General features: G+C 42.8%; 1 protein-coding gene across 1 annotated transcript; it reads left to right on the plus strand.

The window, feature by feature from the left end:
• The first annotated feature begins 6,565 nt into the window (after positions 1–6,565).
• LOC142824854 (maestro heat-like repeat-containing protein family member 2B) lies at positions 6,566–18,236 on the plus strand. Its single transcript, XM_075916642.1, has 9 exons — positions 6,566–6,718; positions 7,220–7,318; positions 8,820–8,971; positions 9,906–10,049; positions 15,440–15,532; positions 16,224–16,293; positions 16,408–16,521; positions 17,298–17,371; positions 18,090–18,236. The coding sequence occupies exons 2-9, from the start codon at positions 7,246–7,248 to the stop codon at positions 18,234–18,236; spliced, it is 867 nt and encodes a 288-aa protein (XP_075772757.1). The 5' UTR covers positions 6,566–6,718; positions 7,220–7,245.
• The last annotated feature ends 611 nt before the right edge of the window (positions 18,237–18,847 follow it).

Here is an 18,847-nt window from a genome sequence, read left to right on the forward strand (position 1 = left end):
CACAATAGTGCTTGTGTAATTTCAACTGGAAGTTCTGGTTGACAGACTGAGAGGCCATCTATCTCTCAGTACTGGAGCTAGTTGGAGAAAGGATTGAGAGAAGGTGTTGAGGAAAGACTAAACCATGAATACATTTGTGAGTGAACAGGAGGTAATTGATAGAGGTAAGGGTCACTATTGTATTTTTTATATCCAACCTGTATCCACACATACACATTCAAGAGCATGGGTGCATAGAAACGTGTAATATTCTCCATTTATATGACCAGATCATTAGCTGCTGTAAATCCAGTGAGCCTCTGCTGACTTCCCTTTTAATTGACTTGAGTTGAAGGACTGGCCTACAGCCTCTGAACCTGGAAACTTTCCTGACAATCTGTGTCACTCTTGGATGTTATGGGGAAGGTCTTCTTTCCTTTCTCCAGTTGTTTTATGTTTAATATGGGTCCTTATTTTATGGCTACTGCATCCTTGGAGCCAAAATCTAGTGGTGCAAAGCATCAGAGATGGGAGAAATTAGAAGAGAAAACACAGAAGGACTTCTCTTCTAGCTGACTGTGTCTAGACTACAAAGTTCTATCACTTTTCTTCTGAAAGAGGCTTTTCTGACAGTTGGCCCATCTACACTGGGCCAAATGTCAGAAAAAAAGCCTCTTTCAGAACATCCCTTCTTCCTCGTAGAACGAGGTTTACAAAGATGCTGAAAAAACATGTCTGCTTTTCCAATATTTTTTTGGAAAAGCAGACGCATTCCTTGGACGTGGCAGAGCTTTTCTGGGATATCTCTGGTATCCTGGACAAACTCTGCAGTCTAGATGTACCTGCTGTCTACTTAAGATATTAAGTGGATAGCTAGCATATTAAATGGAGGATAACCAAGCGTTTCTTAGCAACACTAGTGCTCTTAATCCTACACCATTACTATTGCAACTGTATGGGCAAGGTAAGTTACAGTTCTGATTCCATCTGCATCTGGGTGTTGGAATCGAAGGGTAAGGATGGGTAATCGCCTAATCTTGAGCAATCTTTCATGGGAAGGGTAAATTCTGATCAATTCCTCCTCCATGCCTTGGAATGCTGTTATAATGGAGACAGATAAATATGGCATTTCAGATTTCTTGTTAAATATTAAGTCTCCAGGAGAATTTCTGCTGAGACACACATAGGAGATAAAATCCTGATTTTATTAATACATCAACTATTTCACAGTTTCATAGAGTTTAAGGGTGGTAGGTCATTAGATCATGTACTTTAATCTTCTGTATGTCACAAACCATTACGTTTCACCTAGCAACCCTATGCTGAAACCAAAACTTGTCTTGGACTAAAAATTGTCACTCCTGAAGGGTATGTCAACACAGCAGACAGGATACTGGGCTAGATGGACCTTTGGTCTGACCCAGTACGGCCGTTCTTATGTTCTTATGTTGTGCATTGGGGGAAAATCTTTTAGGGTCTCTAGAGGCAACTGGACAAATACCTAGTCCGTGTGTCTTCTCTGCAAGTATTTAAATTACCATAAAATAAAACTGAAGCCTTTTTTTCAAAACAGAGTGCATAAAGTTTGACTTCTAAATTCATACAGTGGGGTCTTTAAAAAGTGGCTTGATTTTCAAGAGATACTGAACCCCTAGAAGTTCTTTGCACTATCCATAGGTAATTCTGGGTGCTCAGCACTTTTGGAAATGACACCCTGGCTTAGCAAAACACTTCAGCATGCACGTGTTTAACTTTAGATTTATTTGTTGGCATAGAGTTAGGCATGTGATTAAGTTGCTGAATCAGGATGTAGGCGTGTTAATATGGATTTAGGAGTTTTAGTTTAGGCACCCAGTTTTAAAAATCTTGGCTATAAATTATTCTGTGTGCTAGCAAAATGCCTAAATTAATAGTAAAGGTGGAAAAGATGATTTTATGTGGGGATCTTATTTAAAAGGAGCAGCTTTTCCTTCTTATAATCCGTCCCCCCACAATAGTTCTGCAAACAGACATGGTCACCATGAGGGAAGAAAAGGATTTGCATGACTCCCAGGTCCACTTATCACCATGTCTGGTCTCCTACAGAGTCTTTACTAGATAGTGAATTAAAGACACAAGCACCGAATCCCAATATCAATGATAACCAGCAGAATCCTTTCCTTTAATTTCAGCTGTTTACAGCGAGGTTGTTTTACTCCTGGACCATATGGACAATCAAGATAAGGCCACTATTGCCCTTCAGATTGTCAAGATTGCTGAGACCAAACTGGCTGTCGTTGTGACTGTTCTGCTAGAAAAACTTCAGCAGGATGAGGTAGGGCAGTTTCATCAAATCACATCTGTTTTCCATGTTTCCACTCCAAATTCTGTTTGACTTCATGGAAGTAATTCAATACAGAACTTGGCTCAGCCCACCTTCAGTGTAATCAGTATTTACCCTTCTGTCTTCATGCAAAACTCATCATGCAAAATTCTGTTACAGGTCAGGATGATATAATAAAGAGACACTCAGAGGAGCACTGTCCTTTTGTACACACTGGAGTACATGGGCTGTATATTATAAAAGTGCACTGTAGGGGTATCTATAATCTCTTATAGCAGTATTTTGTCCTCCTTTAGCATCTTCATCCAAAAACCTCAAAGCACTTACCTACTTACTCATGAATTAGGTTTTACAGCACCTTTGGGAGAGTGATAAACTTCCCTATTTACTGATGGGCTGTGTCATGGGGAATTAAATAACTTGCTCAACACCACATAGTGAGTTAGTAGAAGAATGGTGAATAAAACCCATGTGAACTGACTCTCTGCTCTAAATCCAAGACAACGCTTCTTAATTATAATGACATATGATTGGGATATAGCTTTGAAGGGTTCTTAAATAATCCAAACCCCTTTTTCCTTTATTAATACTCGCATCCAGCAAAGTCCATTTCTCTATTAAGGGTCAACACAGAAGGCATTTTAGTTTCAAGTACCAGGAAGCCAAGACAAGCAGTTCATTTCTGACTCGCTTGAATAGTGTGGGGCTCATGTATTCATAAGTTATCAATTATGATTTTCAATTGAAAATCCTCCTTACATTTACAAATGAATGGAAAGAGGCAGAGCCTCTCCCCACTAGAGCAGTGATAGCAGTTTGCAGCTGCATCCTTTAAAAGCACAACCACTGGAATGTGTAGCCAACCATTGGCTTTGAACATTCCAAAGTGCTTTATGACCTTAGCAGGCAGTTCACACCTTCAGCTGCCTGAATTCAGAGTTATAGACTCACAGGAGACAGATGTGAAAGGCTTGTTGGATCATCCAATTTCCCAGCAGTGCCTTTTTCATTTTTTGGGGCCAAACCAATTTTAAAAGCTCCTAGTGACTGGGTTTCCACCACTTTCCAATGAAGACTATGTAATAACCTGATAGATGTCTTATAGCTGGGGCATTTTTCCTGATGTTAAAGTCTAAATTTTATGTCTCTGATACTGCTCTCTGCTGTGCAATGTATGTGCTGCAGGGTAGGAAACACTGACTCCTAAGCATCCTCACTCCACAGTGCATGCTATGCAGCAAGGAGGTGGTGGCTGGCTGGAGTAGGCAGTCATGGTTGTGCTGACTCTGTGGAGGAGAGCTGACCTGATCTGAGCCCACGGGAGTCCAGTTGTTTTCCCAGTGTGATGTGATTCGATTTATTTTACATCCAAGAGAAACCGGGACACTCCAGGGGTACTTAACCACTTTCTTATTTATTGCAAGCTTTAAGCAGTTATTACAGTTGTTTAAGTTTTACAAGCCTTAAAAACAATTACTACACAATTTAAACCTTAAATGCCATACATTCTAAAGCAATAATATAGTGCAAAGCAATGCAAAAGCAATTAATAAAAGAGCTACTATAATACAATAATAAAGACTAGTTCACTTACACTTCACCCATATGCTACCTACAGTAGCAGGCAGGAGGTCAGGGTTCCTTTTCTTCCCATGCATTGGAACACCATGCACTGGCTCACCGGTGTGAAGGGCCTATTTACTTCTAGTTACATCGAGCAGTATCTGTGGGTCAATCCTGCTCATTCCCTCCCACTGATTGTTCTTACTAAGCCCATTTTATAGCAAAGCGAGACTTGGTTGTTCTAATAATACTTACCAATTGATTACGTATTGTGTAGGATATGTAACATGCCCAATACCCTATCTGGAGTACATCTTGTCACTCAGGATGTTGCTGCTATGTGCATAGTTGACAGTTGTATGGCTGCATCTGTAATTTGTGGTTATCAGAAACAGAAGTACCTGTACAAGATTGCTTGCCATGTGTTCTTGACATGGTCTCAGGTACCACGCTTCATCTGCATTGTTATGCAAAACATTCCTTCCTCTCACAGCTTCTCCCATGACCTTGCCTGCATGTTTATGTTCACCAGACTTGAGACAGGCCTGGGTTTTGCTTGTTAGAGATCCGCACGTGTTAAAGGGAGACATGGCCATTTACTGTCAAGGCAGGCTCCCCTACACCCACCCAACCTCACCCTGATGCATGAGGTCAGATCCCATAGAGGTTGCAGGTCTCTATTTAAAAGTCAGTTCTGCTGGCCTCCCTGCACTTTTTAAAATTTTCTCCTGAATTACTTCCAAGCTGTTGATCTTTTCTGGGGAATGTGGTGCCAAAAAAGTGAAATAAGCCAGAAGCAGTCACACCTCAGATGAACAATGAGAAACTTCCTGCTTTATGACAAGATTCCTGTATGTAACAAACCCAGCCCAGATGGCTGTCTTTTTTTTTCACTGTCACTCCAGGTCACTTGTTGTTTCCCACTTTTCTCCCTCTCATTATGTCAGTTATATTGACCCCCTCTCTAGGTGCGCTAGTTTGCAGTTCTCTGAAATCAGTCTTGTTCTGCTCAGGTTTCTAATTTCTCTGTGCCCCTCTTTATTATTTCTCTGTCACAACTCATACCTACAACTCCTCCATATTTAGTATCATCTGTGAATTTCAACTTTGATGGACCCCATAAAAGAGACCTTCAAGTGTGCTACTGTCAATGTAGAGCTAACTCCTGAGCTAATTTTCCCTAAAAGCTGCAGAAGATTTACTGCAGGAGTTGGGTATTTTATAATTGTATTTACAAATTCTGCCTGGAGTGGATAAAAAAGGGCAAGATGCTAATAATAATAACAACAACAATAACAATAATCATCATAATAATAACAACAATAATAAACAAAATTAGATAAGGGGGCAGTGCAGGGCCCTTATTCTGATTAAAAAATTTGTGAATTGCTCAGCTTCTTCTGAAGTGCTGCTAGCTGGGGTGATTGTGGAGGGCATAGCAAGTTTTACACAAATGAAGACAAGGGGTTACTTGAGTGAGTATGCAGGCTGTGGAATCAGTGTGGTCTAGTGGAGAGGACTCCAGATAGTGAATCAAAAGACCTGAATTATTTTCCTGGCTATTGATCTGCTCTTTTAGCCTGGGCTAGTTGTTTCATGTTTAGATTGTAAACTCTTTTGGGCAGAAGCTTATTAGCGTAAGTGTTACTATATTGCGTTACTATATTAGCTTATAGCATTACTATATTGTCATCAAGGAAACATTTTCCCCAATTGTTCTTTTATGTTTTGTCCCCAGAAAAACAGAGTAGACATTTACTGTATCCTGGAGAAAGTATTACAGCAGGATGCCCAGGTCCTAGAGAGAAGGCTACTGAGCAAAATAATAACACTTGCCTCAAACCACATGAGAGAGACTCAGGTAAGTTAGACTAACGGAAGTGTTGGAGCATAAGCTTTTGTGGTCAAAGACCCACTTTACTGCTTTTGCAGATTCAGACTAACACGGCTACCCCTCTGATACTCAGGTAAGTTAGTTTTCCCTATATGCTAATGACAGGAATGAAAGCTTAAACTAATTAAAACATTTTTTGTAAACTATATACTGAAACTCCAGGATTAATGACTGCTAGGGGCCCATAGATCCCCACACCATCCTCCAGAAATCCCAGGTCCTAAGCAGCATGTGACTAGTTTCATCTTGTTCAAGTTACACATGTGCTTAAGTGCTTTGTAAGGTCAGGATATTGTGACATATATCAGATGCAGAGAGGCCTACCGTTTCTTAACAAGCAAGTTTTTTGTGAAGTCTACTAGGGATTTCATTATTGATACTGATTTTCTGTGGAAGGTGCTCTGATACTATGGTGTTAAGCAGCAGGATGAAACCTTAAAACAGAATCTGAGCTATTTCCAAAAGAAGCAGTATTTGGATTTAGGGTATAGTTTATTCAGGAAAATTCTCTGAATATCGTGAAGCTGCCCACCTCCTCTGAGGGAAAAATATCATGTCACTATGATAGCCAATCATCCACCACAAATAGCTAATAGCGAATAGTCTAAGCAGCTTGCAAACAACTGAAAGGCTGACAAGTGTTTAGCCAAACGATTCAATGATTATTTATGACTAATGATTCTGTTCACAGAAAGTTGGGTGGAAAACAGAAATAAAAATTTGATTCATTTGAGCAGCATTGGCTGGTGTAGTTGGCTTTAATCACTTCATTCTCTCTCTTTTTGTATTTTTTAAGGAAGCAACAAATGAACTAAAAGTGGCAGCGAGCAACACATTAGTGGCTCTGGCACGCTGCTATTTCAGTGAGGTGGTTAATGAGCTTCAATGTCATCTGAAACCACTGGAGCTGCCTGACGAGTTCACTTTGATTACACTGGGCAACCTATCATCAGCCCATAGTATGTCAACTTCCATCTTTTGTTTCAAAGTTATTGTCTTCCATTTAAGGACAGAGGTTCACGCTCTGTACAGCTACACAGAGTGCTATTTGGGGGGGCATGAGATGAACTGCTGTGGCTGGTTCCAGTTGCTAGACCATGAGCTATCCACACCAAGGTGCAAGCTCTTATGCCCCATTTGAAGTTCTTAAAGGACAGGATTGAGGAAAATCAGGTCTAGTGGAGCTCTTCTCCATTCCATTTCTCATCCCTCCCCAGTGCTCTCTCTCCTACTCTGGGAGAGGATTGGGCATCCGGCACAGCTGCACATTGGTGGAGAATGCTCCTCCTCAGGGTAAATCCCCCACTGATTTTTTACTTCTGCCTTATCATTTGTATACGCAGCACAAAATGACCTAGGAGCCCATAGCATCCGACCCAGCGGTGTTTCTAAATGCGATAGTAAGAAGGCAGATAACAGTCAATTGTCTGTCTTCCTTTTCTTCTGGTCCTTCTTTTCAGCACTCAAGTGCATTCCTTTTGTGGGAATGACCATGTACAGCATGAGCTCCATGCGGATGTTAGTCGACGAGAGCAGGCTGAGGCAAGCATTTTGTGGTGGTAAGTGCCAGCACTTATTGTAGATGTCCAAAATGGATATTTAGGGGCCTTGGTACAGAGTTAAGTGACTGATCATTTACAAACAGGCTCTGAACTGGATTGTACCAGGGGCTGAGTCCTCATGCTCCTGTGGCACTCAGTGGAGTTGAGAGTGCTCCTTACTTTGCTGGAGGTGCTGAGCATTTGTAAGTTCAGGCCCTTTATGACTTGTGGATATTTTAAAAATAAACAAAAGCTGATGCTGCCCATGTGCCAGGAAACTCCTGGGGGAAAATGTGCAGGCAACAGTTTGAATTACATTTAAAAATTTCCCGTTTTCCACCCCTCCACCCATTCCTCCTCTTTAGTTTCTTAATTATCATCTCCTTTCACCCTCTTTCTCTGTCCTCTGATCTTCTCCACTTCTCTCTTCCTTTGCGTTTTGGTTGATGCTCAAGTAAGGCCACGTCTACACTATGCAGAAGATCAACGCTGCTGCAGTTGATCACCAGGGTCCAAATTAGCAGGTCTAGTGAAGACCCACTAATTCGAACAGAGTGGGTGCTCCCGTTGGCACCGGTAGTCCTACTTCTCATGAGGAATAACACTCCTGTCAACCTTCCACTGTGTGGACAGTCTGAAAACACGATTTAAGATACGTCAACTCCAGCTACATAATTAACATAGCTGGAGTTGCGTACCTTAAGTCAACTTTCCCCTTTAGTGTAGATCAGGCCTAAGGGACTAATCCTGCACCTTTGAGATAAATGGGAATTTTGCCATCAGCTTCATAGAACATGGGATTGAGCCTTAATTTTCCTTTCAAGGGCAGCGGGTGCATCTAATTTTAGGGCAAAATGCTGTCAAATCTCAGTATAGCTAATAGGAGTTAGGGGCACTGAACATCTTTCAGACAAACTGTAACCCAATAGGAAATCATACAGTTTTAGGGCTAAATAAGCAATAACTGCAGAGGACATGAATCATTCAGAAAACAGCTGGTCAAAATATTTTGGTTTTTTTATTATATGTTTCATATTTGTTTCCAATTTGATGGAATATTAAACTGAAAAATGTCAATGACAGTTTTAATCAGGATGTGTTCAGTGTTTTTGTGCAGCTAAAAAGGTGGCTGAAATTTGTTGATTTTTGAAACATGTGAATGATCTTTGTAATTTGAAATTTTGAAAAAAACAAGAGTAAACACTTTTAATTTAATTTAAACTACCCTTTCAATCAGCTCTAATTAAGAGGTAACAAGGGAGAAAAAATATGTTTTCAAATGATGGGAATTAAAAAGAGATGGAGAGAGGCAAAAGAGAAGAAAGCCTTTTGAGAAACAAGAAATGGAAAGGAGGGAAGAGAAATAATTCAAAACTCTTATTGGATTTCATCAGCTGTTCCTGAATTGGGCATGGAATTGTAATAAACTACAAGCCTGGGTGTCTTCACTGATGAAGCAACGTATCCTTATTACTATTGCATCCTTTTCATATTGCCTGTCTTTTTTCCTTCCATGCAGTTCTGGAAAAATGGTCAAGGGCAGTAAATGTATATTTTAGTAACTGGGAAAAGTGCCCATTTCCCAGAATGGGTAAATCTCAATTCTGTGATCAAATTCTTCCCCTCTATCGTCATGTGACAAGCAAATGGACCACATGTGAAGATTTGGAGGTGAGAATTGTAGGCTTTCTAAACCTTGATGAGAAATTGTATTGTTAAATTCTCTGTGTATGGCACTCTTTGTGATGATGGAGTTCAATGGCAGGTTCTTTGGGATGGAACAGAGTATGATGTAAAACATTTAAAAAAGATTATAATGTCACAAGCTCCTGGAAATTCTGTCTGTACATAGTGTACATAGATTCCAGTTTTGTCACCTGACATGCAGATGAATACAGGAGAATGGGCTAAATTCATTCCTGGCAGATGTCTATTCAGTTCCATGAGAGTTACAGCAGGAATGAGTTGGTTTAGTGTGCATACTAATCTGGGGAAATATCCCACTTGGGAAAGTTGTGAGGTGCAGTAGAATATAATTCTGAAACCAACACCATAGCTGTGTCTAGACTGGAAAAACTTGCCAGCTGTGTACACTGGCTGCTTGAATTTCCGGAAAAGCACTGACGATCTCATGTAAGATCGTCAGTGGTTTTCCGGAAAGACTATGCTGCTCCCGTTCAGGCAAAAGTGCTTTTCCGAAAGACTTTTGCGCAAAAGGGCCAGTGTAGACAGCACAGTAGTGTTTTCCCCAAAAAAAGTCCCGATCGCGAAAATGGCGAATGGGGCTTTTTTGCAGAAAAGCGTGTCTAGATTGGCCACGGACGCTTTTCCGCAAAAAGTGCTTTTGCAGAAAAGCATCCTGCCAATCTAGACGTGCTTTTCCGAAAATGCTTTTAACAGAAAACTTTTCCGTTAAAAGCATTTTTGGAAAATCATGCCAGTGTAGACGTAGCCCATGAGTCTTAATTCTTTACCAGGAAATATTGAGATAGGGCTGTTTCAACAGTGGAAAAGGGAAATTGCACTCGTCAGAAGTAGAAAAGATGGGCCCATTGCATGATATTGAATGAATTTGTAGGAACATATATTCTGTGTCTCTGTGTAGCTCAAGCAGGCCATCATCAAAGCCCTTGGTCCCATGATGAGCCTCCTCCTGCATAAAGAAGAGTATCAAGATAAGGTGTTCAAACAGATCCCATGGCTCCTTAAGCAATATAAAGAGGATGTTAATGTTTTTCATGCCACCAAGGTGAGATACTTATTAAAATAACTATCAATGTGTGCGCATAGGTGAACTGCACTAGCTACTACAGTGGCGTTTCCTGGTCTACATAGTGACTTGTTAGATAATAGATAAACACACAAGTCTTGATTTTATAGACATGGTGACCCAGGTGACAAGTTTTGTAGGTAAAAGCCTCTCATGAAAAGTATCTTCTGTTTCCTGGAGATGCTAAGGAGGTAAGAAACAAAACACCTGCCCCTCCCCCCCATAAGATACTCCCTCCTTGTGATTTATTGGTACATCCTATCAACTCTGTGTCTCTCTTTTAGATTATAAATAAACTCCACAGAGCAGGGGCTGCTGTGTGTTGTCTCTGGGCAGTATTAGGTAAACTGCCAGTAGCTGAAAATTAATACTAAGAAGGCCTGAAGTGCATTGCTTTAGATTATATAACTAGATAGATATAAAATCACTGTCTATTTCATCTACCGTTGTGTACAGGGCTGTTGTAGCTGTGTTGGTTCAAGGATATTAGAGAGACAAGGTGGGTGAGATAATATAATTAAAGATATTTTTTCACCCACCTTGTCTCTCTTATTTCATCTACCCTCAGTATCACATGACCAAGGTAATTCCTGCCTGCTGATAGTGAGAGGATGGAGTGAGGGGAGTTGGCTTCAGTAGTATGATTGAGCATGCTCAGTCTATGTGAGCTGGCTCAGTACAAGCCAAGCAGCAAATCCAGGGCCACAACCCTGCTGCCCTTCCCCCCTCCCCACTTCCCCCATGGTTTACTCCCAATCTATGTTGGCTTTCTGGTCCAGAATATGTGGTTGCTTTTGGGATTGGAAAGCCCATGACTTTGAGGGAATCAATGCCTCATGGACTTGACTAAAAGTATCAGAGGACTACACAAGAGCCTAAATGTAGTAAAATATGTAGATTTCATCAGAGATATCCTGGAAGCTTCAAGCAGCAAAGAAGAAAAGTGTGTAGGTACAGGAAGGAGTTAGACTGTCATCTCATTATCAATAGCCTGGAAGAGAACATAAAATCATAATTGATAAAATTGGCAGATGAAACAAAAATTGGGGAGTGGTAAATAATGGAAAGGACAACTCACTGATTCAGAGTGATATAGATCATTTGGTAAACTGGGTGCTAACAATAAATGTGCATTTAAATATGGCTGAATGTAAATATATTCATCTAGGTGATACATACATGTTGAGGGATGCTTCCTGAGAAGCAGTAACTCTGAAAAATATTTTGGGAAACTTGGTGAATAATCAGCTGAACATGACCTACAAATGCGATGCTGTGGCCAAAAAAGCTGAAGTGATACTGGGATGCATACATGGGGAAATCTCAAGTAGGAATACAGTGGGAAATGCAAAGTTCATTTCCACACTAGAACTGACCAACAGATATTGGTAGATACCCCTGATACCGGCTTCCTGTGAGAAGAGTGCCTTCCACACCCTGCCTGGCTTATAGCAATTCAGCAGGATGCCATTTGGGCTGCACAGAGCCTCAGCCACTTTTCAGCAGCTCATGAACCAAATATTGCAAACATATATGCAATATACAGCCGTGTGCATTAAGAATATTGTCATCCACAGCACCAACTGGGGGGAACACCTCTGACATCTTAGCAAGGTATTGTAAGCCCCAATAGATGCAGGACTCACTGTGAATCCAGCCAAGTGCCATCTTAGTGAACACAGTAGGAAGGGGAAAACTATAGCTCCTTGATAAATAAGGTCTAAGGCTTGTGTGACTGCCCCACCTCCATGACAAAGAAACAGGTGCCACAATACTTCAGACACAGTGGCTATTACTGCTGCTTAGTACCCAACTTCATCACACTGGCCACCCTATTATTGGACCTGATGAAGAACACCCAATCACAGAAAGTCCAGTAATTAGAAAACTGTTAGGAAGCCTTCCAGGCCCTGTGAAAGCAGCTGAACCAAGAGCTGGTCCTATCCCATTCAACTTCACAAAGCCTTCTATCCTTCAAATGGAGGTCTCGGAGGTAGGACCAGGAGTGGTACTATCTCAAGAAGTAGGTGGGAAGGAGCACCAGATCCTTTATCTCAGCTGCAAGCTGTTCTCCTGAGAGACCTGCTGCCCTACTATAGCAAGGGAGGCCCTGGCCATCAAGTGGGTGATCTACACCCTGGGGGTATGTCTACACTACAAAGTTAATTCGAACTAAAGGATGTTAGTTCAAATTAACTTTGATAGGCACTACACTAGCACTCCGCTAGTTCGAACTTAATTCGAACTAGCGGAGCGCTTAGTTCGAACTAGGTAAACCTCATTGTACGAGGACTAAGACTTGTTCGAACTTACTAGTTCGAATTAAGGGTTGTGTAGCCACTTAATTCGAACTAGTGGGAGGCTAGCCCTCCCCAGCTTTCCCTGGTGGCCACTCTGGCCAACACCAGGGAAACTCTATGCCCCCCTCCCAGACCCGGATCCCTTAAAGGGGCACGGGCTGGCTACGGTGCCCGTGCCAGGTGCAAGCCTGCCAGCACCCAGCAGGCAGACCCTGCACCTGGCACGGCTCGAGCCAGCCACCAGCTGCCAACCAGCCCTCCCTCTCTTCCTGGGACCAGGCTGGCAGCTCTTGGGAGCCTGCCCAGGACCGCAAGAGGCGGGCACCGGCCTGGTCTAGTGCGGACATCGTGGACCTCGTCCACGACCTCCGCAATAGGCTCAGGAAAATGGCCGTCTAGGGCAGGAGAGCTGCCAGCCTGGCCACCGAGGAGCAGGTGTGCATGAAAATGAAGGTGGTCCACTGAGACCCCCCGACCCTGAGCCCTGAGCTTACAATGGCAGTACTGGCTCAGACCAAAGGTCCATCTAGCCCAATAGCCTGTCTGCCGACAGCGGCCAACCCTAGGGACCCTGGAGGGGATGGACCGAAGACAGTGACCAAGCCATTTGTCTCGTGCCATCTCTCTCCAGCCTTCCACAAACTTTGGGCAGGGACACCACTCCTACCCCCTGGCTAATAGCACTCCATAGACCCAACTCCATCACTTTATCTCACTTCTCTTTAAACTCTGTTCTAGTTGTAGCCTTCACAGCCTCCTGCAGAAAGGAGTTCCACAGGTTGACTCTTTGCTTTGTGAAGAGCAACTTTCTGTTTCTAGTTTGAAGCCTGCTACCCATTCCTTTCCTTTGGTGTCCTCTAGTCCTTCTATTATAGGAACTAATGGAGAACTTTTCTTGATGCACCCTCTCCACCCCACTCATGCTTTTATAGACCTCTATCTTATCCCCCCTCAGTCTCCTCTTTTCTAAGCTGAGAAGTTTCCCAGTCTCTTTAGCCTCTCTTCATATGGGACCTGTTCCAAACCTCTGATCATTGTAGTTGCCCTCCCCTCTCCCACCCTCTCTCTTCCCCTCTCCCACCTCCTTTTCCCAGTCTTCCCGAGTTTTGTTCAATAAAGAGAGATTCTATTTTTGACCACACGTTTTCTTTATTTTGTACATCAGGAAGGGGGGCTAGGGAAGGGTAAGTGGAAGGAGGTGAGGGAGGAATGGGGTATGAGCCCCCGATGGGGAGGACTGGGCTGGCTCTGCGGGCTTCTGGGGGTGGAAGCTCTCCTGCAGCCCCCCAATTGCTCCCTCTCCCCAGATAGCAGCCTGCGGCAAGTACAGCCGGGCTGATGGCCTAGTACTGTGATGTGCCCAGTGTGGGCACTCAGGGCACTCCAAGCCAGGACTGCTTTACAAGCGGGGCACCCCTGAGAACTCTCTGTCCGGGGTGGGGGTCGGGTCCCTTTAAGCACAGCCCTCGGCTAGCCTGAGCCAGCAGCTCCACGCTCTAAGTCCTCATCTGATGCCCTGCCGGCATTGCTTCCGGCCATCCTTAACCCCGGTTCAGGGTCCACTTAATGTGGCCATGCTAGTTCGAATTAGCAAAACGCTAATTCGAACTAGTTTTTTAGTCTGGATCCGTTAGTTCGAATTAGCTTAGTTCGAATTAACTAATTCGATCTAAGTTAGTTCAAATTAGCGCTGTAGTGTAGACATACCCTGGGATATTATGTACTGGGGAAGCCCTTTCAACTGGTCACCAACCATGCACCCCTCAGATGGATTAATAACATGAAGGACACCAGTGCCTGAATCATGAGGTAGTACTTCCCACTCCAACCCTATGACTTCTGTATGTTATATTGGGCCAGGGAAGGCTCATGCAAACACGGACTTCTCCCAAGTGGAAGGAGACGATGAAGAGGAAGGTCCACCAATGGACACCCTCTTAAGGGGGAGTGTTTGTGACAGAGGATACCCACCATGCATGGTTCAGCGGGGGCTAATCATGATCTGTGGGCTATGCCCCTTCATACTTGCTGGGAATGCTCCAACTGGAACCAGGATATAAAAGAGAGCAGCTCAGTTCTGTCTAGGCTGACAGCTGAAGGGAGTAGAGGTGCTTTGCAGGCTTTTGTGGAGGGACTGCCAGTGCCCTAGGATGCAGAAACCACCCAGCCTGTGGTTCCAGTTGACCCCCCCCCCCCCCCCACAACCATCCAATGCCACAGATGGAGGAGAGACCACGGAGTTACTGAGATGACCTGCTGCAGAAGATTGGTGGGAAGTAATCTATGTGAACTAAGCATTATTGAGTTGAGGTATTCGCCTTTGACTCTGCATGTTTTGGAAGAAACCCCATTGAGCTGAAAGACAAGGTCCTGGGCTGGGACCCTGTGGAGTAGGTAGAGCCTGGTGGAGAAGGGCTGACCACTAGGCAACACTGGTTTGCCCCAAAGGGTGGTTGAGCACTAGGTTGCACGGTCGTACCTAGAAGGGCTTGGGTCATTGAGCTGAAGAGCCTCATCAAAGGGCTGCTGCACTGACCCTGACTATTAGGCAATGCTGCTCTAAGAACCAGGCCTGCTATGGTGGTTGGGGAGACTAGGCCACTTGGGCTGCCTTAGTTCTTTAAGTCCTCCACAACCTGATACCATCCAAACAGGGTGGACCTACCCTGTGACAGGTAACTTAATTACAGTCTATAATATCTGCATGGGGAAATATATGTAATGACCTAGCAGAGAAAGGCATGACATGATCCAGTGGCTACAAACTGAAACAGGATCCATTCAGATGGGAAATAAGGTCTACCTTTTCAGTGGTGGGATATTAGCCATTCAAACCATTTTCCAAGAGTCAAGGTGATCATTTTAAAATCAAGATTGGATTTTTTTCTGAAAGTTCTGCTTTAGGAATTATTTTGGCAATTTCTAAGGCCTGTGTCATACAGAAGGCCTGACTAGTTGATGAGAATCATCCCTTTTGGCCTTGGAATCTATGAATTCCATGAACCTGCTTCAGTCATTGCATATTGCTCCTTTGTATGCCCACCTTCTTACTTTCACCTTCTGTTGTAGAGTCTGAGGCAGCTCTTGGAAGTCTCTGGTGAATATAAGATCCTTCTACCTAAAAGGAAATTTCAAGCCATCTGCAGTGCTCTGCACAACCGGGTGAGGGGAACTTCTTCTTGTATCACTTGAGCTTAAGCACAGCAGATCTGAAGCATATTAAGAATAAACATCTTTTGAATGCTAGTGAAGAGCCCGAAGACCTTCTCATGCCTTATTGGTTTCTGCTGGCTTAAGAATAAGCAGATAGTGGTCTCATTTTATTAGCTAAAATCCAGCTCAGTTTGTAAAGCAATTTTAGCATAAGCCAGTTATTAGAGGGAGTTAGAGTTATATAGTAAAAACTGATCCCATCCAAATGGGGAGGACCTAGCCTGTGACAGGGTGACTTAATTGCAGTCTATAATATCTATGTGGGGAAACATATGTAATAATCTAGCAGAGAAAGGCATAACGTGAGCCAATAACTAGAAAATGAAGCTGGACAAATTCAGACTGGAAATAAGGCCTACATTTTTATGGTGGAATAATTAACCATTTGAACCAGTTACCAAGGGTCAAGTCTTGATTCAATTAGCTCTGCTGCTAAAAACACTTTGAAAGCAGGAACTTCTGTTATCCAATGTATCGGTCATTGTTTCTGATTCTTGTTGTGCAGTCAGTACCATTTATTTTGGGTTCAGAGCTCTATTTGGAAAGGTAGGAAGTGAGTGCTTAGAAATTAATTGAGCATCTTCTTTTCAGTTGCTTGTTCTGATTAGTTTTCCTTTGATCACTTCTCTTCTTCCCACAGATCTGTTCTCAAACTCAGCAGCTCATCATGGAAAATCATATGGAGCTGTTCTATTGTATCCTACTGCTAGGTAGGGGAAGAGACTCCAAATTACACAGTGGTTTCCTTGTAACTTCCTTCTTTTGTAGGTGTGGTAAGAATGAGCTTTCAGTTGTTAGTGAGGATGTGATTTCTTCCTTTGCAGCCCGTTCTTCTCCTGATGACCTCATAGCATTTCTGCACTCGCAGCTGAAGATTAAGAAGGAGACTGTTCGTGTGGAATCCCTGAATCTGCTCACAGATATTATTGGTGCTGACTGTAAGTAACACAGGAGTAACTGTGACTGTTGCGATCATCGCCATCGTGCTAGGGGTTGAGTTGGGGACATCCAGAGCTAAAAGCATGAGCTGCTATAGGTTGATCTAAAGAACCAAGGCTTTGCAGGCATGGTAGGGCTATAACATACTCATGATCTCTGCAAATGGGGCACAGAGGATCTGTAACACAGGGGCGGATATAGGGCAGGGCGAGCGGGGCGGCCGCCCCGGGTCCTGCGCTTCAAAATCCCCGCGCCTGTGCATGGCGTCACTGTGCATGCACCGTGGCAAAGGGGTGGGGCCCGTGGAATTATGCTTCCCGGGGCCCTGCAAAATGGTCATCTGCCCCTGCTGTAACACATAGAATCATATAGTCATAGATTATTAGAACTGGAAGGGACCTTGAGAGGTCATCAAGTCCAGTCCCCTGCTCTCATGGCAGGACCAAGCACTGTCTAGATCATCCCTGATAGGTGTCTATCCAATCTGCTCTACTGGTGGTAAACACAGACTAACTTCACTGACATCCATTTGTCTAACTCTCTTACAATATTTCCATCAGGATAGTATGATGGCGCTATTTACAGAAGTAGAAATACTTCAGACTTAGACTGGTGAAAGTGAGATCAGAGTCTGGTCCTATATTTTCCCCGCTGATTCTGTATAAGAGTGAAGCTTGGTAGTACTCTTAAATAGGGCCCAGGACACATTCTAATGTGGAGCATGAGTGTTTGGAACAAAGATATACTATATTGCACACTTCTCCTTATCTTTCAGTGCCTGAGACAAGAGTTAGAAAGTTTCGCATTGTGAAGGCAGTGAAATCTGCTCTCAGTGATCAGAGTGCTAAGGTAAGATTGTGTATGGAATAGTGGTATTGCTGTTAATATCTCGGAAGTATTTCACTCAGTGGAGAGTCTGGCAATGAGACACATTTTTAGGCTGAGATTATTAATAGGGTTTCAATTAATCACAGTTAACTAAAAATTAATGGGATTAAAAATTGAAATTTATTACATATTTTTGTGGGTTTTTACATTTTCAAATATATTGATTTCAATTACAACACAATGACAAGTGTGTACTATGCACTTTATATTATTTTTATAACAAACATTTGCATTGTAAAAATGACAAAAGAAATAATATTTTTCAATTCATCTCATACAAGTGATGTAGAGCAATCTCTTTAGCGTGAAAATGCAACTTACAAATGTAGATATTTTTTGTTAACTGTAACAAAGCAATGTAAAACTTTAGCGTCTACAAGTCCATTCAGACCTACTTCTTGTTCAGCCAGACACTAAGACAAACAAGTTTGTTTACATTTATAGGAGAAAATGCTGCCTTTTTCCTAATTACAGTGTCACCTGAAAGTGAAAACTGGCATTTGCATGGTACTTCTGTAGCCAGTGTTGCAAGGAATTTACATAACGGATGTGTTAATCATTTGTACTTCAGCCACCATTCCAAAGAGATAAAAGCAAAAGCAAAAGGACTCTCATATCCTGTCTCATATTGCATGCAGAAGGGATAATAATAACTCGTGCATAATCTCTACCCTTGCAGGTGAAGATGGCAGCTCTCCATTTCGTCAAGAAGCTGCTCAGTTCAGGAAGCGTGGAGAATTGTGCAGCAGGGGATATGGTTGCATACGTTTTCAGAGAGTTCGATGTGTCCACCAGAAATCTGGTAAGGAGAGTTCTTAACACTTAGGACTCAGTTCTGCCATTCTGGCATGCTGATTGTTCCCCTTGACTTCAGTGGGAGCTTTGGATGCTCAAGGATGCAGCTGGACTGAAGGATTAGAGCTAGAATCTGATCAGTGATATTCATGTAAAGCCAGGGTAATGCCCCTGACTTCAGCGGCATTATTTTGGATTTACACAAGTGTAACAGAGACCAGAATCTGATTCTGGATATTTACATCTGACAGTGCGACCTACATTCCTTAGACCTCGGGCAAGTCAGTGAAAATTCTGACAACACAATCTTTCAGTGAAATGCTCTTGTATAAGGAAGCACATCTTTTTTATAAATAGACTCTCCAAAGAACACACTGGTGCCCAATCCTGTGGCTGCTGAAGCATACATCAACTATTAGCAAAACACTGAAGTTATGCAGCCTACATCAAGATGTCTAGAACCTGGAAAAGTTTGCTGCACACTTCATACTCAGTTCTATGTGTACTAGTTCAAAATCTTTTCAATGGGTATTTCCAGCTATGGGCAGAGTCATGGACTCCAGACACAGAGTTCCACGATGGGATCCATGATATACATTAACTTTACAGTAAGTTGTTGGGGATCTTAGCTCTGCCTGGCCC

The sequence above is a fragment of the Pelodiscus sinensis genome, unplaced genomic scaffold, assembly GCF_049634645.1.
Source record: "Pelodiscus sinensis isolate JC-2024 unplaced genomic scaffold, ASM4963464v1 ctg44, whole genome shotgun sequence".
NCBI lineage: Eukaryota > Metazoa > Chordata > Testudines > Trionychidae > Pelodiscus > Pelodiscus sinensis.